This window comes from Xiphophorus maculatus, chromosome 24 (genome assembly GCF_002775205.1).
Source record: "Xiphophorus maculatus strain JP 163 A chromosome 24, X_maculatus-5.0-male, whole genome shotgun sequence".
Lineage (NCBI taxonomy): Eukaryota > Metazoa > Chordata > Actinopteri > Cyprinodontiformes > Poeciliidae > Xiphophorus > Xiphophorus maculatus.
In genome coordinates this window covers 10,742,848-10,770,003 of record NC_036466.1, presented here as the reverse complement: position 1 = coordinate 10,770,003, position 27,156 = coordinate 10,742,848, and the positions used below count along the sequence as shown (strand labels likewise).

The window sequence follows — 27,156 nt, the reverse complement described above, 5'->3', positions numbered from 1 at the left end:
TCCTTCATTTATACTTTAAACTTTAGTTTAATTAATGCTTTTATTCTAATATATTTTATTTCATAACAACCTGTTTAAATGTCAGAATAAAATCTCTAAAACTTTTTACCTTATATATTATTTTTTTCTTATATCAGACTTTGAGATTATTGAACTTTGTTTTTCAGTTTTTCTCTTTAAAATGTTTTTTACTGATGAACAAAATGAGTAAAATAATTCAAATGATGTAAATTAATGATGGAGATGTTTCAGTTTGGTTTGGTAAAGATTCAGGTTGTTTTATTTCTCATTTCTGATTCTCATCTTTACATCCAGAATGAAATGTTGTTCCTCCAGAGTCGAGCCACAAACACTGACAAGTTCAAATCATCATTAATGACCAAATCTAAGAAATGACTGATTGTAGAAAAGCAAATCTAGATGAAATGAATGAAAGTGAGGTTTGCAGCAGCAGCAGGTTCCTCAGCTTTGTCCTGAAGCTGTGGTTCTGTTGGGCCGGGTCAGAGAGGAACCGTCCTCTTCAGTCTGACAGCTGTCAGTCGGTTGGAGCCTCGTCTCTGTGATGATGCTTCATCAGGTCACGTCTCCTTAGGAAATAATGGCCTCCATTGGCTTTCAGCAGCTTTAATAAGAACCCAAGGCCATTAATGAACAAACTGAGTGGTTCTGATCCAGTTACCAAGTCGGGTCTCCAGCTGATGATCAGGAACCAGCAGAAATAGCTCAACTCATCCAGGCTGATAGAAAACTTTCAGTTTCTTTATTGATCAAATGTTCTGGTTCTGCTGGTTTGGACTCTTTAAACCAGTTTGACTGGATCAGATGTTAGAATCAGTTCATCATGTTTCTTTTACATTCAGGGAAATTAATTTTCTACATTTTTATTATTTATTTGTTCATGTTTCAGTTTTAACCTGCATCCTGTTGGCTTCAGCTCACATCTTTTATTCTTTATTCAGTTTGGAGGGCTGCAGTTTGTCAAAGACCAGCTGGACTTCTCTGTTCTCAGCTCTGAAGTCCAAACCGACCCACCTGACAAGACTGGACCTGAGCAGAACCAACCTGGAAGATTCTGGAGTGAAGGAGCTCTGTGGTTTTCTACAGACTGAAGGCTGCAGACTGGAGACATTGAGGTATTTTAATTCTATAATTATTGATATTTCTGTGAATAATTATATATAATTGATCATAAATCAAATTAATTTCTTCTGTTCTAATAAATATTTTCTGAGTTTGTTCCTGGACTTGGATCCAGAGTTTAATTTAGTCCCTCTGTGTAACTGAGTTGGACCTGCTGATCTGAGGTCAGAACAGGACAGCATTCGGACCCCCAGTGTGTAGAAATCCCCCTCAGGTGAAGCAGGTCAAAGGTCATTCAACCCAGTCTAGAAAAGTGAATTCCTGGAATCTGACAGGAACAAATCAATAATCAATGATTGATGCTTCAACACTTTGATCAGAACCTGGAATGATTTTACTGACTAAAATCCTCCAACACAACATGACCCAGTACCAGGTTCTGGTTCTGGTTCTGGTTCTGAAGTCAGCAGGTCTTTATTGAAGCAGCAGCTTGTTGGCATTAATATTGATGAGAATCTTTAACTGGTTCTGTTGGACTGGTTAACCTGCATCCTGTTGGCTTCAGCTCACATCTTTTATTCTTTATTCAGATTGTTTGACTGCAGTTTGTCAGAGACCAGCTGGACTTCTCTGTTCTCAGCTCTGAAGTCCAACCCGACCCATCTGAGAGTACTGAACCTGAGCAGAACCAACCTGGGAGATTCTGTAGTGAAGGAGCTCTGTGGTTTTCTACAGACTGAAGGCTGCAGACTGGAGACATTGAGGTATTTTAATTCTATAATTATTGATATTTCTGTGAATTATTATATATAATTGATCATAAATCAAATTAATTTCTTCTGTTCTAATAAATATTTTCTGAGTTTGTTCCTGGACTTGGATCCAGAGTTTAATTTAGTCCCTCTGTGTAACTGAGTTGGACCTGCTGATCTGAGGTCAGAACAGGACAGCATTCGGACCCCCACTGTGTAGAAATCCCCCTCATGTGAAGCAGGTCAAAGGTCATTCAACCCAGTCTAGAAAAGTGAATTCCTGGAATCTGACAGGAACTAATCAATAATCAATGATTGATGCTTCAACACTTTGATCAGAACCTGGAATGATTTTACTGACTAAAATCCTCCAACACAACATGACCCAGTACCAGGTTCTGGTTCTGGTTCTGAAGTCAGCAGGTCTTTATTGAAGCAGCAGCTTGTTGGCATTAATATTGATGAGAATCTTTAACTGGTTCTGTTGGACTGGTTAACCTGCATCCTGTTGGCTTCAGCTCACATCTTTTATTCTTTATTCAGATTGAAGTTCTGCAGTTTGTCAAAGATCAGCTGTGATTATTTGGCCTCAACTCTGAAGTCCAACCCGACCCGTCTGACAGAACTGGACCTGGAAGGAAACGACCTGGAGGATTCAGATGTTCAGCAGCTGAAGAATCTTGTAAAGACTTTAAAGTAAGTAAATGTTTGTAGTGAGTCCAGCTGCTGTCAGCATATTGAACTAAACCCAGTTAGCATCAAAGCAAAGATCCAGTGTTCCCAGTAAAGCTGCAGCTTCTCAGTGGGAGGAGAATGGTTCAGGCTTCCTGATTGGACACAGAGACAGCAATCAGCCAATCAGAGGAGCAGCAGCTTGCTGTGTTCCTGTGTTTGTGTTGGTGTGAAGATGAGTGTTGTTGCTGTGTCCGTGTCTCCAGGAAGTCCAGCTGGACTCCAGCGTCCAGCCGTCCAACATGTCTAGAGACAGTGGTCCTCATCCATCAAACTGTGGCAGCAGCAGATCTGATCTCAGATCTGTTTGTTCTCTCAGTTCAACAGGAAACAACTGATCAGGTTCATCTTGGTCACAGCTCTGAGATCAGTCTGACTGCAGCCTGGAAACCATCTAGTGGATGTGCTGCGTCACTGACTGCTGCTGGAGAGAGGCTGGAAACACTCACTGATCTGCTCTCTCCTTCCTTCTTCTCTCTGCAGGTTCTGATCTCTGTGAAGTAGAGAATGGTCTCAGTGTCCTGCTGATCCTCAGAGGTTGAAGCTGCAGCAGTTTGAGTCTAAAGAGACTCTGACTGGATCATGATGATGACCTCTGACCTCCAAGGTTTTCCTCCTGTTTATTTTCTCATGTCTGTCATTTAGTGTCTGATATTGTTTGTCTCTTTGGATCAATAAAGATCCAATTCAAACTGGGCTCCATTTAGAGGCTTCATGGAGTTTTGATCTGAACTGGATTCAACTGGAAAGTTGATCTTTTTTCTCTCTGATTCATTTTCATCCTGGAACCAGAAATGGTCTGAGAATGGAAACATGGGAATCATTTTCAGTTCAGCTTTGAAGCCATGAAAGACACTTCAAACCTCTTTTCTCTGCTGCTTCTTCCTTCTGCTGACATGAAAATGTTCCTCAAAGCTCCACAGATAAAAAGATGCTTTACTGGAAACTGCAGAGAAACTTCAGCTTCCATCAGGGAAACCAGTTTAACCAGTTTAGAACTGGATGTCCTACAGAAACTCTGATCTTAGAGCAGTTTTCAGGAACATGTGGAACCTGGAAAAAAAAGATTTTATATATTTTATGTTCATTGTAAAAGCTAAATCTTGAAGTTTTACGTCATCATTGATTCTCAGCTTTAATTTCTCTCAGTTTGTTTTGGTTTTTACTTTTTTAACTCCATATTTCATGTTTTGAGTTTTCTAGAGAACTTCAGGCTCTTTACTGTGATTTTACTGATTTATTCAAACCTCAGAGAATCACTGGGATAATGTGCTGATTGGTTCATGTTTGATTTTCATAATTCTTCTAATGCATTGTGGGTTGCTGGATGTTTAACGACCAAATAAAGTTTTTAAAAAATCTTTGTGTATTTTTATGCAGCTGACTGTGTACACATATAATAACTAAACCTTCCTTTTAATCCTCCATGCCGTTTTTGCTGTATTATAAGTTTTCACATTTAGTTTCACAGCTTAAATTAGTAAAAGCAGAAACATCTCAAGTTGATTTCAGCTTTAAGCTACTAATTTAGCCAGCAGTTTATTTTTGCAGTATTCAGACTGAAGATGTTTTTTTAATAAAACAGATGAGAATCAATCTTTTCAATCAAAACTCGATGAATTAAATCAGCTATTGAATTAGAATAATAACTTGTATAAAACTGCCATTTCTGTCTGGTTAATGGTGCAGCAGATCCTGCAGGGGGCGCTCTGGGGCCTCAGTGTTCAGGTCGGTTACAGTCTCATCTCCCAGACTCCTGAATCTTCTGGTTCCTTCCTGAAATGATTTCCTGCAATAAAATGTTGGTTGGAAATGAGCAGAAAACTGAGAAAAACCTGAAAAAGTTCAAATATGACCTAAAGTTTTACAGCTCAACTCATACAAAGGAAAACATGAAAATAAAGGTGTTTATTGTCACCTGGAAAGAGGCGGAGCCTCAGCTGGGTCAGGGGGCGGAGCCTCAGGTGTGTCAGCTCTAGTCAGGTTTGGATCAGAACCGGTTCAGACTCCATGCAGCAGCAGAGCAGCGTCTGGATCAGGTGAGTGTTCACTTCTTGTTTTGCTGATGTTTTATTTACAATGTTTCAATGTGAAATTAATCCACAGCATAAACAACTAAGCAGGTGTAAGTGAACCAGGGTGTGATATTATTTAAAACAATGTGGTTGCAAGGAAGTAAATTTGGTAAGACTTTATTTGAAGGGGTGCAAGAAAAAAGGACATAGGATTCTTTATAAATGTTGAATTAGGTTTGAATTAGGTCCGCTGTATTTTATATTTCTGTTTTTTTGTAAATGTTTTTTGTAGCGATCTGGACAGGTAATGTCCTGTTCTGCAGTGCCGGGGGGCCAGACGGGTGTAAAGATAATTTTCTGGACCCGGACTCAGACCTCAGAGACGCAGAGTGATGGATCCTCTGGGGAGTCAGAGGCAGGAGGCTTAAATGAAGTGAGCTCTGCTACGTGAGCGCTGAGGATTAGAACAAGCAGAAACTATTATTAGTGGTTTATTGTGTTGCTGAGCAGAAACTTGGTGCAGCTTTGGCTATTTTATAAAAGTCTTTATAGATAAAACTGAATCTGATCAACTTGAAAATCTTTATTAATTTAATGAAATAGTCATGGAAAAAAAATCTTGAAATGTTTAAACATAAATAATCTTTAAACTGAAATGTGAACTGGTTGTTATTTTCCATTTATTTCCTGGTAGTGATGATCAGACAGGATTCTTCTCATTAGCAACACACCTCTGCTGTGAGAGGGGGCGGAGCCTCAGGTGGGTCCGGTTCAAGTTCTGGAGAATCGGGTCCAGTTCGTTCCGACTCGGTTTGTGTGAACAGAAGGAGAAGCAAAGATCTGATCAGGTGAGTTTTAACTCCACATTCTTCTGGTTTCCAGTCCTGACTGGGTTTTCTCTCTTTGAGCTGCTGGACAGAACCAGAACCAGAACTGGGCCTGGTTCTGGTTCTGGTTCTGGTTGTGATGCAGAGCTGCAGCACCTGGTTTCAATCAGGAACTCTGATTTTCTCTGAGTTTTCATCTGTAACCCAGACAACAAGCTGAGTTTGCTCCCAGTTTCATAGTGGAGTCAAACTGGTACCAGTAGGTTCTGAGTGTTTGTGGCCCGGCTGAGATATCTTGGTTCCTGAATGGTGGATGGAAAATATTTCAATATGAAGTCAATAATTTATTGATCAGAGAGGATTTCTCTGGGCTTTTATCAGTAGAAAATCCAGATTGAATCAGACATTTTGGATCAAATGCGTTACTTTATGGACTTTCTTTAATATGGAAAACTTGACCTCTTTCTGACCATCGCTCCATTTCTGAGTCTTTCTGGTTTTAAATGTTTGCTCATTAGAAAATCATAAAATTGTTGGTTGAATCACAGCAATAATTTCCACAGCTGTTTGCCAACTTGCTAGGAAAGTTGTTTTATGTATTTTATATTTGAGTCACTGAATACAATCACGGACATTTCAAACATCCATGTTTTTCCTTTACTCTGATTTTGTTTTAATGAGGAAAATCAAAGTCCCTGGTGAATTAATGAATGAAACGTATTCATACCCCTTTAAATTTCTCACTCTGTTTCATTGCAGCCATTTGCTAATCTCAGAAAAGTTCATATTATTTCTCATTAATGTATACTCAGCATCCCCTCTTGACAGAAAACATACAGAATTGTAGAAAGCTTTGTAAATTTATTAAAAAAAGAAAAACTGAAACATCACATGGTCATAAGTATTCAGACCTTTTGCTCAGTAGAAACCCCTTTTTAGCTTGTACAGCCATGAGTCTTCTTGGAAATGATGCAACTAGTTTTTCACAGCTGGATTTGGGGATCCTCTGCCATTCCTCCTTCAGAACCTCTCCAGTTCCATCGGGTCGGATGGTGAATGTTGGTCATAGAGTTGGATGCAGGCATGCATAACAAATCACATTTTATTTGAAATATATTTACATTTTTCAAGAGTACATTGCCAATATACTATTACAGAATTGTACAAATTGTCAATACATTCAAAATTTGCAGACAACATGCTTATGAAAATTAGTACAATGAAACAATAGGTACACTTTAGAGGAAATGTGAGAAATATTTAACCAAGGACAGAGTATTGTTTTAATTTAATATCACAGTATTCCAGTATTATTGCAAACATACTGACATTTCTCCTTCCTAAGAACAGTGAGGATCAACGGCAGAACATTCCCATTCACTGCACTTTACAGAAACCTACAAAAAAGAACATTTGTCTTTTAAAGAGTACAGAAAAATGGCAAAGAAAAAAGTCTGACTTACAATTTTAAGACGTAGCGGACTCGCTATGCATGTGACATCATCAGAACTGATGATGATTGGGACCGGATGCCTGGGCTGGGAAAACATTTCTAGGTTACTTCTTTACCTGTTTATGTTAGAAGTAGAAAAAATAGTCAGCAATATGATAGAATCAGTTGATGTTGAGGCATCAACTATGAAGCTGTTTTCAGTGAGGTCTTAAGGGAGACAATCTACCATCAAATCTTTCCATCCATGATCTGAACACGTTGATCCCTGCAGGGTGGTGAGGGGGGCCGGTGGGGCCCAGCTCCAGCTGTCACCAGACGAGAGGCGGGGTTCACCCTGGACAGGTCACCAGTCCATCGCAGGCACTGAAAGCTAACAATGAATAAAACGTATGAAAGAGAAATGATAAATTAACAAGGAGAATAAATGATGTCCAATTATTTTAAAATCAAATCATGTTTATTAATTGCAGTGATTTATAATTGCTGACGTCAGAGACTCAGAACCTGGTTTTAGAGGAAGAATTGAGCTGAATCAGGAAAACTGAAGTATATTTTGAGGTTGTCAGTAACATTCCTCTGTGGGATCCAAAAGTCAAGATTCTGAGAGTAGCGTTGTTGTCTTGTAATAGGAAGGGCGTAGGTTCGATTCCATCTTCCTCTTGCCACATGTCAACGTGGTTTGGCACCACTGTTTGTATATGTTGGACCTCCCAGCTGTGGTGTTTATCTGTATATGGCAGCCTGAGTCTGTTGAATGTGTAGGTCACTCATAGCACAAAGGCTTCAGCCTGGATGTATTATTGAGTTTTAAATATATAACAAGTTTTCAGACTCTACACTGGTTTCCAAAATAGAAACTCTCCAGCTTTTATTTAGCAGCTGAACCAAAATCTGCAAAATAAAAATCCAACTGTTTTGTCAGTTGATCCGAATCTCCGACCGCAGAGTGTCCTTGCTTTAAATTCACTTAAATGGATCCATGATTAGCTGTAACAATTGATATTTGAGAAATATTTATTTTAGAGGTAAAAACAATACAGTAGGGGTTTTTTTGAATAAATGTTAATAAAATATTGTCACATGGAGGCCAGATTTGCTCCATTATGGCTGCAAAAATCCTTAAGAGGGCCACAAACGGCCCCCGGGCCACACCTTGGACACCCCTGCTATTAGCATTTCATGCTATGAGCTCAAAATCCAGGCGACAGAGACGCTTTTCCACATTAGCTGCCCTTCAATTCACAAAATAATTACACAATTTCAAAACTAAATGTTCTTAATGGAAACACTGTGATTTAAAAAAGAAAGTTTTGCTGTTGGGGGCCGTATTGAATTTAGTTTATTTCTTAGTTTATTTGATTTGGTCTCAACAAATGGGTGGCAGAGCGCATCGTCTCGGTACGTAGCTGGTACATGTTTCTGTGTGTGACGAACGAAGGTGTCAAATCACAAAAGCCATAAAAGGCTGGGCAAGGTCAGAGTTCATCTGTTAAACTGGATGAAAATCAAGACATAAATTACAAGCTGGAGTTTAGACATTTTGAGCGTCTTTGTTCCTGCCACTTTACACCTGTCTTTTATTTCACGACACTAAACGCTGCTGCGGTACAAAGACCGGACAGAAATTGTGAGAAAATCCTCTGAATACCTTCAGAAAACCTGGAGAGCTATTGATCAAATCTAATGTAGAATACAATAAAACCTGCTGCCATTAGAAGGAAAGTTGGGAGAGCTTTAAAACTTCTGTAAAGTAAAATAAAAACCACTTAGAGGAGAACAGCAGCCAAACCAGAGTGATGTCATTATGTAATGTATCAGAAAAAACATTAATCTGCCAATAAATTAAAAAAACATCATTAATGTTTATGCATCTTTATTTTGCCTAGCTTTATAAGAAATTAATTAATGCAAGCTTAAAGGTTGATGGCTTATGGATTATAAAAAAATACTTATTTTTGGGAAATTAATAATGAGAGAAAAGACAGTTAGTTTTAATTTAAACTAATTTAGTCTCTGGTAAAAAGCCAAAATGATGATGTCATTGCTTTTGAAGCGTCTGATTGGTTAATTCACAGCATCTGAATTAGTTGGAGGCAGATTAGTTCCATTATGTTTGTGCAACTATAATAAACTTTATCAAAAGTTCTTGTTAAGATGCTGCTGTGCTAAAATGGGCTGAAAGGTCACTCAGTCATTACTCTAAAAGCAACATAAGGCCAGATTACAGTTTATTTTGGTGGCTTTAATCGACTAAAGTACATTTTCTCTGTCTTGGTCTTATGGGAAGTTGTGAGGAAATGTAATAAAATGCTTATAAACTCACCCAGTTACACCAGTTTGCTCGGGAGTGAGGAACTGGTGGAAGGAAATTCAAATTATTTGAACCAAGTTTGATATTTTAAAAGGGCAGTATTATTTAAAAGTGACTTTTTGTTATAGTGCTATTCCTTCATCAAAAACACACCTTGATTCTTTCATGCACGTTTGAGAAATTATTTAATCTCCACGGCAACCGTTCAGCTGTCCAAAAATGTCTGGGTGGACGTAGCCCCGCCTCCGAGATGCAGCTCCTCCCACACTCAGCTCCTTCAGACTAGCCAGCAGCAGTTAGCAAACATTTGGTGGATCTGCTGAGCTGCTTCTCAGTTCAACGTTGGTAAAAACTGTTAAAGGGTTAATAGAGGAACCATGTTGTGATGACTTCCTGAAGGCGGAGTTTGAGAAAGAGCTGGAGTTTTTAAAGAGACAGAGACCCAATTTCAAGGTGTTAAATGACTAAGTCCAATTATGTAAGTTGCATTTGATATATTTTGCATTTTTTTATAACTGATGCTAACATTATGTGCCTGTAAAAGACATAATTCTTCTCCTTTCAAGGTGAATCAACCAAAAACTGAGGAAATGAGAAAAAAGAAATAATGTTCCTCAGTGACCTAAAACAGAGAAAGTTTAATCTGATTCATTTCAACCTGAGAAAAATAATATTTATCTCTTTTTTTAGTGTAAATATGTTTTCAACCTGCTGAAGTGTTTAGTTGCATAATTCAAAGCAACCTGCCGTAACTCTGCGTTTCTCTCTGCTTCGATGTGTTTCTAGATGTTCTTTGACTCAAGCAGTTCTTTGTATTACAAATGCATCAAAGTTCATCTTGCAACTTAATTATAAGCTCTAGATAATAGTTCCTGAGCTTCCGGTCTGAAGGTAGGAAAATATTTTTGAAAAGTTAAATTATCCTGGAAACAGTCAGAATGATGTTGATGTTTTAGCTGCAGAGCCGCGAACTGAACTATTATTATCAGAGCAGGGCGGGTTTTGCCCTCTAGTGGACCCAGATGGTAACTACAACTACTTGATAAAGTTAGAGCGTTTACAAACCACATTCACTTCCTGTGAGTACTTTCACATTAAGAGCGATATAAACGAGTTAATTTTCTCAATTAGTTTTCATATTAAATAATAAATTTTACTTTTCTTGTTTCCTTCCTGAAACTTTTATTCAAAAGCAGGAAATTAAACTCTGCTGAGGTTTTGCACCACCACCGTATAATATTGTTATTTCTGTAGACAGTCTTTAAAAACAGATAAAAGTATTTAAATGACATTAACAGCAGCAGCATAATATTGTATGTGTAATACATTTATTTACAGATTAATTCAGTTATACAAAAGACTGCAATTAACTAAGTAATATTAAGTACTAATAATTTAAATTTCATTAACTTTTTATACTTAATTTTTCTCTATTAGCCGCTTTCATCCTGCTTGATGCTCCTATCGCAGGTGATTAAATTTTATTTCAAACCCATTTTTATTATTTATATTTTTTCAGGCCTTGAGTCTCAAAATTTCCCACAGTGAATCGTTTTTGGAGGATTTTTATAGAATAAGTTTTATTTTGCATGTACTAACCCTGCAGTGACTCTTATTTAACATTAATGTAAGCTGATTTGATTTGGCCTGATAAAAGTGAAAATGAGATCAAATAAACTGTAATTAATATGAAGAGGAATATCTGTAGTTGCAATAGTTCACCACCAGAGGGCAGTGAGCGCTCATAATCCTCCATCAAACGCCTGTTAAACTGCAGTTTGTTCTGCTGGTTTTCTGCTGAATCCATGAAAAAAGCTGCTCAGCTTCAGATCTGCTTCACTAACAGCAAAACAGAAATACTGAAGCTTTTCCATCTTCACTCTAGTTTTTTCACTCTGTTAAATCTAACTGAACTATTAATGTTTATTCAGATGAATCAAACTTTGGCTCTAGAGGAAAACACAAGTTACGTAACTTCCTGTGGAAATAGAAACTGAAACCAACTTTGGTCTCCTTCAGATCAGCCTCCATTTTGAGCTGCAGGATGGAAATAACTTGCTGACTTGTTACTAGAGGTAAGTGTTGCCGCTCCGGGTCCCTCCGTGTCTCTCGGCTCTCTGGAGCCTTTCTAACCGATGAACCCACCGAGGCTTCCCGGGGCCTCAGTCACCTCGGCCTGGGTCGCTCGGCTCTCATAGGGCCTGGTCCCCGCAGCAGCGCTCTGTTTACTTTATTGAAGGCCTGATCTAGAAAGGAATTAGATCAAATGAAAAACTTTATTGTGAGACGTTGCTGCTTATAAAGTGATGCTAAGTGAGGTTACATTATGCGACTATAAGTAACAAAAAGAGAAATATTGAACACACTATAAACACACAGCTCAGTTACTGCGCAGTTAACCTGGTGAATGATCAGCTATGATCTACCATGACAGCAGCATCTAAAGCTGATCTGTTTGTGTGGAGCAATAATGAACTTTTCAGATTTAACCTAAATAAACTGAGAACTTAATGTAACTTTTACAGTCCATCAGTTCTTGCTGCAGTGACTCTCTCTGGTGTTTTAACCTAAAAAGCAGAACTAAAACATTGTAAACTAGTTTCTCTGCTTGTTGAAATCAGCAGGAAGTGAATCACATCACTCCGTCCCTCATCAGTCTGGGGTTCAGCAGAAACTGATGTTTCTCTTGTCTGTGGATCAGAACCGGCTTTAAGCCGTCCACAGATTTCCTCTCTTCCTCCTCACTGAGTTTGATCTTTTTCCAGGTTTTCCTCTTGTTGCTCCTTTCAGCAGGAAGAAACTCTTTGTCTCTCAAAGCTCTGCTGGAAAAATGCATCCAGATCCAGACTGACTCTTACCTGAAAGGTTGCTGTGTTTAGCAATCAGTATCTGCAAAATGGGAATCGATCAGCCAGAAAACTGCAGTCGGTTCAACCCTAAAAATAACAAAACTTTTAAATGGAGCAATAATAATAAAATAAATAATTTCACAAACGTTTTAGATCAGTTGTAACAAACTAGTTTCTAACTAAAAGAGTTGCATTAATGTGTCTCTTTATTTTGAAGTTCAATCAGATCAATAGACTAAATATGTTTCAGGCCTCGCTGAGTGTTTGGGGGCTTCATCCCCCTATTGAAGCAGCTGTTTACCCATGATTCCTTGCAGTGGGTCCAGCTGGTACCTCAGCTGGATGCTGTGGTCCCTGAAAGCTGCTTTGTGTCTCTTGAGCTGAGAGGAAATCCTGCTGAGCTGCACACAGAGGCTGACATGTTGCTGAGATCCCAGCTGGAGCCGGTTCTGTCTGGAGGAGAGCTGTGGACCCGACCTGAGCTGCTGCTCCCTCAGAACCTTCTGCTCACTGACTCCCTCCATACAGAGCTACAATAGAGTCATGATGCGTTCAAGTCCACTGGGAGCTAAATAAGTTCACTAGTTCATAGGAAATGTTCACTCATTCATTCAAATGATTCACTCTGATCCTCTGAACACATGATGGGAACCAGCTTTCTGCTTCACAGGACAGTTACTGGAACCGGATCACTGGACTGACTGGTTCTGGTTTCTCTCTCCAAAAGGCCAGAAGATGGAAGATCAGGACAGAGCAGAACCTCCAGGACCCATCAGTCCATCTATGAGGAGTGATTGGTCCAAAGGTCTTCCTCCAGACTTCAGTAATGAACCTGAACCATCAGACAGAAAGTAAGAAACCATTTTCTAACTGATTCATGTGAATCTATAGATATAAAATAAAAGATATTAACTGGTTGATCTTCAGTGTTTTAATAAACAGTAACTTAATTTTCTGAGATATTAATTTAAAGTTAGTCATGAAGGATGTTGGTCAGTAAATCAGAGTTTGAATGAAAGTCTGAATGAATCAATGATGAAAATGTTGCATGAAAACAAAAACAACCAACAATGTGAGGAGCAACGACTCAGATTGTCTCTAAACCCAGTGAAGCACTGGAGCTTCCAGACTGGGAACACTGGTATCAGTCATGATACCAGATATGATACAATGAAGAACTTCAAACCAGAGATCATCAATGATCTCAGGTTCTGTTCTGACCCAGTTCTGGTCTCTAGTTTGTGGTGGACCTTCATGAACATGTTCAGCTCCAGCCTGTTGATAGTGAAATATTTCACTGATGAAGAAATGTCTTTACAGGAGCTGTGAGTGTGAAGAAAGACCCAGAACAGGAGCTGAACGGCCGACAGCCAATCAGAGCAGCTGTTCTCCAGGTGAGACTGAACTCCTCCAATCAGAGCCTCCTGTCGTCTCTGTTGGACCAGATCCACGTCTTTAGTGGAGATTTGGAAATTCAAGGTTTAAAAGTCTTTTAGTGATCAATTATTTCAGCTGGTGTAACTGGAACTCATGTGCTGGTGACTCTGGTTAACTTGGTCCTCATTTAATTGGAGCCTGTTCAGAAAAATAAACAATTAATTTTATTCTGAAGGGTCGCTTTGCACCATAACCCATGCCACCAGCTCTAGTGAAACACTTTATAGGATCAATATGATGAGACATCACAGGGTTCAGAGGAATGAAATGCAGACAGGATGGATAAAGAGATCATCAATCAGATAATGGTTGTGTAATAATTGATTATTTGTGGGCAGATCCAGGTTTTAATTTTGACATTTAATCTTTTAAGCAATTAATATATTATTCAAGTGTTTTATGTGTTTTCAGAAAATGACTAAAGGGCAATTCCACATAATTTCTCACTATCTTGAGCATCTTTAAGCTGATCTGCTTCAAAAACTAAAATACTTAAAGACTTCAAACCTGCTGTAGGTTCTTAGTTTCATCTTAATTACAGAATATTTAAAACCAGCTGTGAGGTTTTTAGAAACATATTTGACTTCAATACAGGAGGACATATGGCTAATTTATTATCTCAGATGCAAAAACTTGCTGTGTCTTTTATTCCAACATTTGGTAACAGAGAAACTAAAACTTAGAGACTGAGATGAAGACTTGGTGATGATGATAAAGAAAGGAGAAAAAAAGTGATGAAAATGTTTGTTAATCAGTCAATATTTTCATCACAATATTCACCAATAATATTGAGAGTTAACAGCTCCTTGATGACCTTCTATCAGATCGCGTCTTTAAACATTCAGAGATAGAAGGTAAACTTGAGAAGAACCAAACCAGAGCAGACAAGGACTGCAACAAAATAGATGCTGTGATGAAGAAGAACAGAGAGCCTGCAGATTGATGGTCAAACATCTTCAGCACATGGATGAATTGAAGGTTTCAATTAATTTCCGTTTTTGGGATTGCTTTTTCTTATATTGTGCCTCCATATCTGGCTTGTCTTTATTTATTATCGTAGCTGCTTCAGGTTTGCTTTTGTTACATTGTGCAGCCGTGTTTCCTGGCCTATTCGCTCGTCGGTTTACGGGTCAAGAGTGGCGATTTCAGCTCGACCTGACCGAGTCCTGTGAGCGTGAGATGCTGGGTGTCTGGGGTCACTCTGGAGGCTATATGTGCAGCAGCCTCTTGGTCATCCCCAAATACCTTTGCTAGGTTTTACAGGGTTAACTGGGCCACCTTTCACCTGGGATCCTATCCCAGCGCTCATCATCATCCCAGTGAGGTGGGCATGTTTTCGGGGTTGTTTCTTTTCTGTGTGTGATTTCTCAGGACTCTGTCGGTAATCGTCATCCAGTGCTTTAATCACCGCCTCTGGCGGTCAGTAGGGATGAAATAGAACCGTAGTTACAGTCGTGACTTTCGTTCTTCTTACCATGCAGAGTTTTTATAAAATTTGGGCTTTTTATTTATTGATTTACTTTTTTCTCATTCATTAAAGCTGATGCACAAATTGTCTCTGAGAATATCAAAAAATTATTGTTTTCCTTATGTTCAGCTGAAGTGTCTCCTCTCCTGTCTTTGTCTCTTTCTTCAGATTTTGATATTCGGTGTCAGAGTGACCATAAAGCGTCTCTGAAGAAGAAGTTCCAGAGTCTCTCTGAAGGCGTCGCTGAACCTGGAAATCAAACCGTTCTGAACCAGATCTACACAGAGCTCCACATCACAGAGGGGTTAACTAGAGAGGTCAACCAGGAACATGAGGTCAGACACATTGAAACAGCATCCTGGAAACAAGAAACAATCAGAAGAGAAGACATCTTTAAAGTCCCACCTGGAAGAGATCAACCAATCAGAACAGTGATGACCATGGGAGTGGCTGGCATTGGGAAAACACTGTTAACACAGAAGTTCACTCTGGACTGGGCTGAAGGCAAAACCAACCAGAACATTGATTTCATATTTCCATTCACTTTCAGAGAGCTGAATATGTTGAAAGAAGAAAAGTTCAGCTTATTAGGACTGATTCATAAATTATTTTCTAAAACCAAAGAAATCAGCAGCTTTGAAACGTTCCAGGTTCTGTTCATCTTTGATGGTCTGGATGAAAGTCGATTTACTCTGAATTTCAAGAACAATCCGATCCTGACTGATGTTACAGAGTCCAGCTCAGTGGATGTTCTGGTGACAAACCTCATCAGGAGGAAACTGCTTCCCTCTGCTCTCCTCTGGATAACCACACGACCTGCAGCAGCCAATCAGATCCCTGCTGAGTGTGTCGACATGGCAACAGAGGTCAGAGGGTTCACTGACCCCCAGAAGGAGGAGTACTTCAGGAAGAGATTCAGAGATGATGAAGAGAAGGCCAGCAGGATCATCTCCCACATCCAGAAATCAAAAAGTCTCCACATCATGTGTCACATCCCAGTTTTCTGCTGGATCACTGCTAAAGTTCTGGAGGATGTGATGAAGACCAGAGAGGGAGAAAAACTGCCAAAGACTCTGACTGAGATGTACATAGCATTCCTGGAGGTTAACTTCGCAATCAAGAAGGAAAAGTATGATGGAGGAAAAAAGACAAGATCAATCTGGAGTCCAGAGAACAAGAAGCTGATTGAGTCTCTAGGAAAACTGGCTTTTGAGCAGCTGCTGGAGGGAAACCTGATCTTCTATGACGAAGAGCTCAAAAAGTGCGGCATCAACATCAAAGATGCTGCGTTGTTCTCAGGAGTGTTCACTGAAATGTTTAAAAGAGAGAGAGGGACGTGCGACATCTCCGTCTACTCCTTTGTTCATCTGAGCATCCAGGAGTTTCTGGCTGCAGTCTACATGCTCCACTGTTTCACCAGCAGGAAGTCAGAGGTGATCAAGACGTTTCTGGGAGAAAAATACAGAGAAACATCTCTAGATGAGTTCATGGAGGAAGTCATGGAGAAATCCCTCAGCAGTGAAAATGGCCACCTGGACCTGTTTGTCCGCTTCCTTCATGGTCTCACTGTGGAGTCCAACCAGAGACTCTTAGAAGATCTGCTGGGTCAGACAGAGAACAGTCCAGGAACCATCCAGAGAATCATCACCAACCTGAAGGAGATGAACACTGATAGAATCTCTACTGACAGAATCATCAACATCTTCTACTGTCTGGTGGAGATGAACGACGTCTCATTTTATCAGGAGATCCAACGGCTGCTGGATTCAGGGAAGAAGCTCTCAGAGACTCACTGTTCAGCTCTGGCCTTCATGCTGCAGATGTCAGAGGTTCTGGATGAGTTGGACCTGGAGAAGTACAACACATCAGAATCAGGACGACAGAGACTGGTTCCAGCTGTGAGGAACTGCAGAAAGGCTCGGTGAGTCCAGATGTTTTCATTGTGTGAATGCTGATTCAGCTCTATTGTCCTCCTGTTTCTTCTTCTTCTTCAAGTTGCTTCTGGATGTTTTTGGTCTTTAACTTCTTCCTTCATCCTCTGGACTATTTCAGCCATTCAACCATCTAAACATTCAGCTCATCCAGGACAGCTGCAGCTTCTGGTTTTAGACATTTTGATCATTTTAAAAATATTTAACTTTTTATCAGTTTTCATGTTTAAATGAATAGAAAACCCTGAACTCTAGAAAAAAATCTATTTTGTCTGAAAGATCCAATCAGCCAGAGAGACTTTTACACTTTAAACTCCTCTTCACTCATTGAGCCGCTACTCCTTTTAGGATCTTTGTTTTTTTTTTTAAATTATAAAATCACTGTTTAGGTTTGATGGACACTTTAAAATAACCCCAATAATTGCTGCTGTTGTCATGGAAACCAGTTAAAAACTTAGTGAACCAACTTTTCCTCCTCCCACTAGTTTCCTCTGAGTTTGTAAATGAGAGCAAAATGTGGTGATTGTTGTCTGGCTCCAGAAAAAGTCCTAGTTTCTGTCAGATCCTCCCAAAGCTCTGAGAACTCTGCTTCTAGAGCTGGAACCATTTTCCTCATCAACTCTTCATCTGCAGCTTTTGTTGAAGCTGTTAGCCATGAAGACCTGGAGAGACATGAGCTTCAACTCTTTAGACATCCCAGCCTCTTCTAGTTACTGGAGAACTTTCACTGCTTCACCATGAAAAATGCTGCTGGACCCAAACGCTCTGTTTTGGTCTTCAACTCTTTAAGAGTTTAGCAACAATTTCTTCTAACATCCAAACCTTTGTTCCTCTGAGCCACACGGTCTAGTCCAAGTCCGAGCTGTGAGCAGTTCCTCCTCCTCTCCATCATCTCCAGTAGTTTCCTTCATCAGCTCAGTCAGCCTCTTCATCAGCTGCTTCAGCTCCTTTGAGGCTCTGATGCTGCAGCTCCATCAGATGCTGCAGAGAAAACTGAACTTTCCTTCACAGATGATAGAAGATCTTCAACATCTGACTGCAGCTGAAGGTCTGAGGACATGAAGCCTGGACCAGAACCAGAACCAGAACCTGGACTTTAACCAGGAACTGCACAGATTCTCTGTGGGGTCAAACTCAGTAAATTGAAGATCAGATGTTGATCAGATGATGACATCACTGTTATCATATTTTAGTCTGTTTATGATCCAGATTGATTTCATTAGAACTGAATTTATTTCTTCTCTAATCACAGACTTGGTGGCTGTTGGCTCCAAAAGGCTGAATGTGAAGTTTTGGCCTCGGCTCTGAAGTCCAACCCAGATCTGACTGAACTGGAAATAAATCAGATCTACATAAATGGAGGTGGAGACTCTGATCTGAAGCCTGTGGTTGAGATCCTGGAGAGTTCAGTCAGTAAAGTGAAGAATCTGAGGTTTGTTTTCTTTATTTATACAATAAAATTATTCATTCATACTTTAAACATTAGTTTAATTAATGCTTTTATTCTGATATATTTTATTTTAAAACAACCTGTTTAAATGTCAGAATAAAATCATTTTTATTATTTATTTGTTCATATTTCAGTTTTAACCTGCATCCTGTTGGCTTCAGCTCACATCTTTTATTCTTTATTCAGATTGGACTGCAGTTTGTCAGAGACCAGCTGGACTTCTCTGTTCTCAGCTCTGAAGTCCAAACCGACCCATCTGACAAAACTGGAGCTGATCTACACCAACCTGGAAGATTCTGGAGTGAAGGAGCTCTGTGGTTTTCTACAGACTGAAGGCTGCAGACTGGAGACATTGAAGTATGTAATTATATAATTATTGATATTTCTGTGAATAATTATATATAATTGATCATAAATCAAATTAATTTCTTCTGTTCTAATAAATATTTTCTGAGTTTGTTCCTGGACTTGGATCCAGAGTTTAATTTAGTCCCTCTGTGTAACTGAGTTGGACCTGCTGATCTGAGGTCAGAACAGGACAGCATTCGGACCCCCAGTGTGTAGAAATCCCCCTCATGTGAAGCAGGTCAAAGGTCATTCAACCCAGTCTAGAAAAGTGAATTCCTGGAATCTGACAGGAACAAATCAATAATCAATGATTGATGCTTCAACACTTTGATCAGAACCTGGAATGATTTTACTGACTAAAATCCTCCAACACAACATGACCCAGTACCAGGTTCTGGTTCTGGTTCTGGTTCTGAAGTCAGCAGGTCTTTATTGAAGCAGCAGCTTGTTGGCATTAATATTGATGAGAATCTTTAACTGGTTCTGTTGGACTGGTTAACCTGCATCCTGTTGGCTTCAGCTCACATCTTTTATTCTTTATTCAGATTGTGGAACTGCAGTTTGTCAAAGATCAGCTGTGATTATTTGGCCTCAACTCTGAAGTCCAACCCGACCCGTCTGACAAAACTGGACCTGGGAGGAAACAACCTGAAGGATTCAGATGTTCAGCAGCTGAAGAATCTTGTAAAGACTTTAAAGTAAGTAAATGTTTGTAGTGAGTCCAGCTGCTGTCAGCATATTGAACTAAACCCAGTTAGCATCAAAGCAAAGATCCAGTGTTCCCAGTAAAGCTGCAGCTTCTCAGTGGGAGGAGAATGGTTCAGGCTTCCTGATTGGACACAGAGACAGCAATCAGCCAATCAGAGGAGCAGCAGCTTGCTGTGCTCCTGCGTTTGTGTTGGTGTGAAGATAAGTGTTGTTGCCGTGTCCATGTCTCTAGGAAGTCCAGCTGGACTCCAGCGTCCAGCCGTCCAACATGTCTAGAGACAGTGGTCCTCATCCATCAAACTGTGGCAGCAGCAGATCTGATCTCAGATCTGTTTGTTCTCTCAGTTCAACAGGAAACAACTGATCAGGTTCATCTTGGTCACAGCTCTGAGATCAGTCTGACTGCAGCCTGGAAACCATCTAGTGGATGTGCTGCGTCACTGACTGCTGCTGGAGAGAGGCTGGAAACACTCACTGATCTGCTCTCTCCTTCCTTCTTCTCTCTGCAGGTGCTATCCACAGGATGTCTACATTAGAGCTTACCGTAATTATGACTGATCCCAGTAAAGTAGAAAATGGTCTCAGTGTCCTGCTGATCCTCAGAGGTTGAAGCTGCAGCAGTTTGAGTCTAAAGAGACTCTGACTGGATCATAATGATGACCTCTGACCTCCAAGGTTTTCCTCCTGTTTATATTCTCATGTCTGTCATTTAGTGTCTGATATTGTTTGTCTCTTTGGATCAATAAAGATCCAATTCAAACTTGGCTCCATTTAGAGGCTTCATGGAGTTTTGATCTGAACTGGATTCAACTGGAAAGTTGATCTTTTTTCTCTCTGATTCATTTTCATCCTGGAACCAGAAATGGTCTGAGAATGGAAACATGGGAATCATTTTCAGTTCAGCTTTGAAGCCATGAAAGACACTTCAAACCTCTTTTCTCTGCTGCTTCTTCCTTCTGCTGACATGAAAATGTTCCTCAAAGCTCCACAGATAAAAAGATGCTTTACTGGAAACTGCAGAGAAACTTCAGCTTCCATCAGAGAAACCAGTTTAACCAGTTTAGAACTGGATGTCCTACAGAAACTCTGATCTTAGAGCAGTTTTCAGGAACATGTGGAACCTGGAAAAAAAAAGATTTTATATATTTTATGTTCATTGTAAAAGCTAAATCTTGAAGTTTTACGTCATTATTGAAATAAAGTTTTTTTAAAAATCTTTGTGTATTTTTATGCAGCTGACTGTGTACACATATAATAACTAAACCTTCATTTTAATCCTCCAGGCCATTTTTGCTGTATTATAAGTTTTCACATTTAGTTTCACAGCTTAAATTAGTAAAAGCAGAAACATCTCAAGTTGATTTCAGCTTTAAGCTACTAATTTAGCCAGCAGTTTATTTTTGCAGTATTCAGACTGAAGATGGTTTTTTAATAAAACTGATGAGAATCAATCTTTTCAATCAAAACTCGATTAATTAAATCAGCTATTGAATTAGAATAATAACTTGCATAAAACTGCCATTTCTGTCTGGTTAATGGTGCAGCAGATCCTGCAGGGGGCGCTCTGGGGCCTCAGTGTTCAGGTCGGTTACAGTCTCATCTCCCAGACTCCTGAATCTTCTGGTTCCTTCCTGAAATGATTTCCTGCAATAAAATGTTGGTTGGAAATGAGCAGAAAACTGAGAAAAACCTGAAAAAGTTCAAATGTGACCTAAAGTTTTACAGCTCAACTCACTGAGAAAACAAAGAGAGGAAACATGGAAGGAAAGGAATTTAATATCACCTGGAAGGGGGCGGAGCCTCAGGAGAGTGAAGGGGCGGGGCCTCAGCTCTAGTCAGGTTTGGATCAGAACCGGTTCAGACTCCATGCAGCAGCAGAGCAGAGTCTGGATCAGGTGAGTTTTCACTTCTTCTTGTTTTCCTCTCTGGGTTTTCTCTCTGTGGAGGAACCAGAACCAGAACTCGGCCCGGTTCTCCTTCAGAGCCAAGCTGCTGGCTTCATGGAGCTGTGGTTCTGGTCGGGTTCTGGTTTCCTGCTGATCAGAACTAACAAACTGACAGCAGATTTCTACAAGCTCTCTTAAAGCTGCAGTTTCCTGTTGCTGAGCTGAACTGGTTCCAGTATCTTTACTGGTTCTGCTGCTCTTCCTCCTGCTTCATTTTGCGTGTCGGTTTTCACAATAAAAGCGTGATGAGCCGCTGCTTCATGGGTTATTGTATTTGATCGCATCAGAGGAATATTTGTCTTCATCAGTGGCCGAAATAAAAGGAACCTTTTATAGTTCATGTGTATTAATGATTTTGATGATGGCTTCACAAATGTAATGTTTGTTACCAGTTTTCTCAATGGTTGATTATTTTGTGACTTTATATTTGTGTGTTTTTATTATGTAAAACACTTTGACTGCATTGTTGCTGAAATGTGCTACACAAATAAACCTGATTGAAAAGGAGCCAGCAAGAAGGAAAAAATCAGGGAAAACTTGATATGTTCGCTCACAAGATTCTTAAAAAACAATAATTAAACCCTTCACCTCCAAAATTCTCACCTTCTTGAAATTATTTCCACTATTTCTTTGCTCTGCAAAAATATATCAGTCTTGCACAGCAGAAACGACTTAAAGCTGTTGGAAAAGTAAAATTCTGGCTGATGAGTAAAAATATAAGGGATCAGATCAGAGAGCCAATAGAAATCCAAGAAAAAGAACTTTTGAAGAATTTTAGTTTTTCAGGAGGCAAATCAAAACTCAAAGAAAACTGTTTGCCCCAACAAGCGCTGCACTCCGAATCCACTAAAACAAATATTTATTGTCAAATCAGTCAGTGACAAAAGAAAACAGCCACTGACAGTCAACATATATCAGGATTGACTACAAATTATTGTAATAACTCATAAAGATGAGTTAAATAGGATTTAATTGACTCTCCTGTTACTAAACGTGAGTTTGACAAGAACTTTGACAATATTGCATTTACTAATTGTTTTTAAATATGTCTATCTGAGTGACAAGGCTGCCACAGTTTCACCAGCAGATGTCACTAGTGAGAAATGAATGAAGCATCGAGTTATGAACTTTTGGGCAAAGCAATGGGCAGCGAAGCTTCATTGCTTCATGAGGCTTCATTTGACCATCACTACTCTTTAGACACTTTGTCTCTTGCAGAGCAACAACCAGCCTCTGATGACATCACTAGAGGCGACCAATCAGAGGCCTTCAGGTCACATGATGGAGGTTTTTGTGTCCACACAATGAAAGGTCAATAGTTCATCTTTGTAAATCATGTCAGTGGTTTTATCGTGTCGGCGACACTTTAAGTTTTTTGCCAACTTCCATAAAAATAGAAGAAGAAGAAAAAAGTGCAGATGAGCTTCGTCTGCAGAGGATTCTTCAGGTCAGAGGTCACATCTAATTAGAAACATTTCTCTCCTAGATTCATATGGAGGAAACTAGAAAGAACAAGAGACTCTGCAGCTGCAGCAGGAATGAGAAGCAAAGAATCTGGTTCAGCCTGTCAGTGGCGACGGGATTAAAACTTTCTGCAGTTTTTGCTGTCAGGAGTTTCCAGTTGGACATGGAGGTGAGAACGATTCATCTCAGCAGCTTCACTGAAGCTCAATGGGTTTTTCAGCTACAATGCAGCTTGATGCTGCTTTAGTTTTTCATTCTGGTTTGAAGTTTTGCTTTTAAAACATCTTCTGTTCTCTGAGGCCACCAGCTGGAAACATGGAAGGAGAAAAATCTGAACATTGTGTGGATTAAATCCCTGGTTTTATTCCAGAATGTTACATGGAATAACAGGAACAGGATTAAATCATGTTCTGGTGGATGAAACTCAAATGTGAAGGAAATCAGAACAGGAGCAGCAGGAGTTCATCCTGCAGTCGGTGGGTTGCTGGTTCGATTCCCGCCCTCATCGTTTGTGTCCCTCCACAGTCGCTCCGTTTCCATCAACTATAAAAACTGAGAAATGTAACGGAATAAACCCACTGAGGGGTTTGGATGAAAGTTTTAGCGGTAGGATGAGGAGGTTTGTCAGCCAATCGAAACTCTTTTTCACATCACGAGTCACGTGATCAACAGCCGGATGTTACTGCTGGGCGGAAACCAGGAAGACGGCAGGAAGTGTTTGGAGGATGATGGTTTGTTTTAGTTTTTTCTGGCTCCTCCAGAGCTTCACAGCATCAGGTGAGAAAAAGCTGATCGTCGTTCCAACATGTTGAATCCACCGCTCTTCTGTCAAAATACAATTTCCCAAAACGCAGCACAGGTAGCCGCTCCACAGTAGGCGGGGCTTATCGCTCCAAGGCCTGAACGAGACGCTGACGTCTCCTCTGATTGGCTGATAGATGATGAGCGCTAGCGCCACCATGGCTGAGTTATGAGTTTGAACTTTCCATCCGTGTCTGCCATGAATATTAATGACTTTTCTCTGGAGATAAATTATTCACATGTGGTTTAAATTTCATTTCTTATTTCATGGAAACACTGCAACAGTGAAATTGTGTTTTTTTGACATTAGCAGAAAACAGACTGAGATTTGCTGACAGTTGTCATGGAAACCTCCCAGAGTGATGAAGAGTCCTCCAGGCCTTCATCGCCGCAGCTTGTTCTGGCTGCTGCTGCAGCACCCAGACACCAGCGGCCCTCGGGGGCCCGGCGGTGGCAGCATCATGCCGCCGCCTCTCTGTGTTTCCTGCAGGAGAAGGAAGGCGGCGTCCTGCCGTCCTGGAGGATCTGCTGTTCTCCACCATGGCAGAGGGACAGGAGGACGTCCCAGCGTGAGTCTCCAGAGGACGGACACGGAGACGCCGTCCGCCTCGCCGTCTCTGCCTTCAGGCTCTGAAATCCACGGGGCGTCGGACCGGAGACCCTCGGCTCAAAGAGGTCAAGGAGACGCTGAAGGTCACCATGGAGACGACCTCAGACGGAGCGCTGGACCGACTCCTCCATCTCCATCCGTGTCTGCCATGAATATTAATGACTTTTCTCTGGAGATAAATTATTCACATGTGGTTTAAATTTCATTTCTTATTTCATGGAAACACTGAAACAGTGAAATTGTGTTTTTTTGACATTAGCAGAAAACAAACTGAGATTTGCTGACAGTTGTCATGGAAACCTCCCAGAGTGATGAAGACTCCTCCAGGCCTTCATCGCCGCAGCTTATTCTGGCTGCTGCTGCAGCACCCAGACACCAGCGGCCCTCGGGGGCCCGGCGGTGGCAGTCCGACGCCCCTGAAATCCACGGGGCATCGGACCGGAGACCCTCGGCTCAAAGAGGTCAAGGAGACGCTGAAGGTCACCATGGAGACGACCTCAGACGGAGCGCTGGACCGACTCCTCCTCAAGAAGTACGCTTTATTTATCTTTCTACTTTATGGCTTTAAAACACTTTTTTCTTTTTATTGGCTTTTATTTTGTTTTTATTACAAATTCAGATTCTTTTTTGTCATTATTATGAAAAGTTTTAGTTTTTAATTTGGTTTTTATCCAAAATAGTTTCATTATAATAAACTAATTCTAATTTTATTAGTTCTTTAAAATTCTTCAGAGTAAAAAGTGTTTTTATTTTTGAGAAGGCTATATTTATCTTAAAATAATGTTTTATATGTTGAAGCTTTTTACTTTCACTATGACCTTGAAAAGCATCAAAATGACTCACATCAACTGGGACCAGCTTCCCCTCAGCATGATGCTGCCTCCTCCATGTTTGGACCCGAGGTGTCCCCGTAGCGTTTCCATGGTGACAGCGTTTCTGCTGGTTTCACGTGCAGGTGTAGCAACAGGCCGACGACGAGGCGGTCACCGACCTCAGAACATTTTACGTTTCTATTTCAAATAGTTTCCAGACGTCGATCAGGATGTTGAAGATTTTCAGTTTGATTTTTCATCTGATCTGTTTGATGATCTGCAGGAACAGAAGAGAGGAAAATACTCTGAGTTCAAGTTACAAGAGTTGAATTCAGCAGAAATATGAAGCATTAATTTCATTTAAAAAGCTTTAAAGAGCATGTTAATGGGACAAAATGTGATTTTATTCTGTTGTGGTGAAAAAACCTGAGCTAAAATGAGACATGATAGCAGCTCTATAGATTCAGAGCCAAACACTAAAACTTCCTCCGGATCTGTAGCATTAAATCCACTTCAGAACAGATCCAGACGTCCTGAGCAGATCCTCCAGAGAAAAGAAACACAAGATTTGAACTTGGATCATTTGTGACTCAGCTGCTTGGATGTGTGTTTGGCTTTGAAAGGTTTTGTTGTGAAGCAGAAAGTTGATGAAGTTCACAGTGAAGACGACTTCAGTCCACCTGAAACCTGGTTTCACTCAAACCGTCTGATTCACTTTAAGGACGGGAAGTTTCTGATGCAACAAGAAGGAACAAAAGGTCAAAGTTGAAATGAAACAGAGATAAACTCCATGTTGCTCACAGATGTGATGGATCAGTTTGAACAGCTGTTGTTCCAGGAGAACAGTTTTGTTTTCCAGCTTTTGTTGACGGATGAAAATTTGCATTAGAAGATGAGATAATAACCGACTTTCTTTGGTTTATTTGTGTGGATTTAAAGTCGAACAACTTTAAAGAAAAGCAGGAAAACCTGGAGGAGGAACCTGAGCAGCGTTCTGACAGACCAAACACTGAGAGGAACCAGAGTTTGCATCGTCAAAGTGACGACTGTGAAATCATCTGAATCTTGTGACTCGTTTCCCATCAAATCCCAGACAGGAGAAGCAAAGCCTCACGTCTCCAACATGAAGATGGAACAGGATGCAGGACTTCCACCGAGCGTCACGTCACTCACAGCAGATCAGGAGTCTGGCTCTTCACCTCGACACTACCTCAAACCTGGGACAGCGAGGGGTTAAAGGTCATCTCCAGCACCTTAAATGTGCAACATTTCACTTCATATGAGAGCGTCTCAGTTTAGAGGCCAAAACCAGCCAAGAAGCTTCAGAGTTTTCCTGCAACGTAGCGCTGGTCTATTGGCCTCAGTGAGGCTGGTTTTACTGAAGATGTGTTCAGGGCAGCAGGAAAATTCAGCGCTAATACGGACGAGACCAACGACTCCACCTATGATGATGCTTGGATATGAGTTTATATGTTCAGATCTACATGAGATGAAACAGTCGATTTTCATCACATATCAGCACATTCTCCATCGGTCACCCTGCCGTCTTTCTGGATTTATTCATTATTTACATCATCAATGGAAATTGTTCAACCAGATGTTTATCTTTATTTTAATTCAGATCAAGTCAGCTTACATTACTGTCGTTAAATAAGAGTCACTGCAGGATTTTATTCAGTCTGACCAGAAAAATCTTCCTGTAAGAGTTTAACACAGCAGCTGCATTTTATGATTTTAAACTGTTTTTATTACATATATAACTCCAAACAGTTAATAAAAAATGAAAGGATAATATGTGAGTCGGTAAATTGTCAATATGACTCAGGAAGACTGTTAGTTTTTCTCTAAACTCCACATTAAGTGGATATTAAATGTAAACAATGCAGCATTATCAGGACTGTAGTTCCCACTATGGCCACCAGAGGGCGGAAATTCTCCGCTCTGAATATAGAGGTGAGTTTGTAGAGCTGCAGCTGGTTTCTGACTTCTGTTAAGTTGATCACGTTTATATCTTTCTCATTATAAATACTAATATTATTATGGTCTGTCTAAAGGACTGACAGCTGATTTAATATATAGATGTGTTATTTACATGCAGATAACTCATCTATATATCCTAAATAAAATACATATTAATGTTTCCTGATGAGCTGTGGCTCCTA

The 27,156-nt window shown here is 40.2% G+C and overlaps 2 protein-coding genes and 1 long non-coding RNA gene across 4 annotated transcripts in view; all 3 read left to right on the top strand.

Annotated features, from left to right (window-relative positions):
* The window catches only part of LOC102228431 (NLR family CARD domain-containing protein 3-like), a 971,185-nt gene extending 968,007 nt beyond the window's left edge, over positions 1–3,178 (top strand). For both annotated transcript variants that reach the window (XM_023329337.1, XM_023329352.1), the window contains 4 exons: positions 960–1,133; positions 1,671–1,844; positions 2,376–2,528; positions 3,048–3,178. In XM_023329337.1, coding sequence (XP_023185105.1) covers positions 960–1,133; positions 1,671–1,844; positions 2,376–2,528; positions 3,048–3,054 — 508 coding nt within the window. In that variant the 3' untranslated portion in view covers positions 3,055–3,178. The remainder of the gene's footprint in view (positions 1–959; positions 1,134–1,670; positions 1,845–2,375; positions 2,529–3,047) is intronic.
* A 1,321-nt stretch (positions 3,179–4,499) lies between these two features.
* LOC111607587 (NLR family CARD domain-containing protein 3-like) lies at positions 4,500–20,577 on the top strand. Its single transcript, XM_023329369.1, has 8 exons — positions 4,500–4,603; positions 12,747–12,870; positions 13,340–13,413; positions 15,093–16,845; positions 18,108–18,287; positions 18,492–18,662; positions 19,199–19,351; positions 19,871–20,577. Exons 2-8 carry the CDS (start codon positions 12,755–12,757, stop codon positions 19,917–19,919), a joined length of 2,496 nt encoding a protein of 831 aa, XP_023185137.1. The 5' UTR covers positions 4,500–4,603; positions 12,747–12,754; the 3' UTR covers positions 19,920–20,577.
* A 1,949-nt stretch (positions 20,578–22,526) lies between these two features.
* On the top strand, positions 22,527–26,798 carry LOC111607598. Its single transcript, XR_002752360.1, has 3 exons — positions 22,527–22,618; positions 22,794–24,714; positions 25,934–26,798. It is a non-coding gene; the product is annotated as an uncharacterized LOC111607598 (long non-coding RNA).
* Positions 26,799–27,156: the final 358 nt, after the last annotated feature.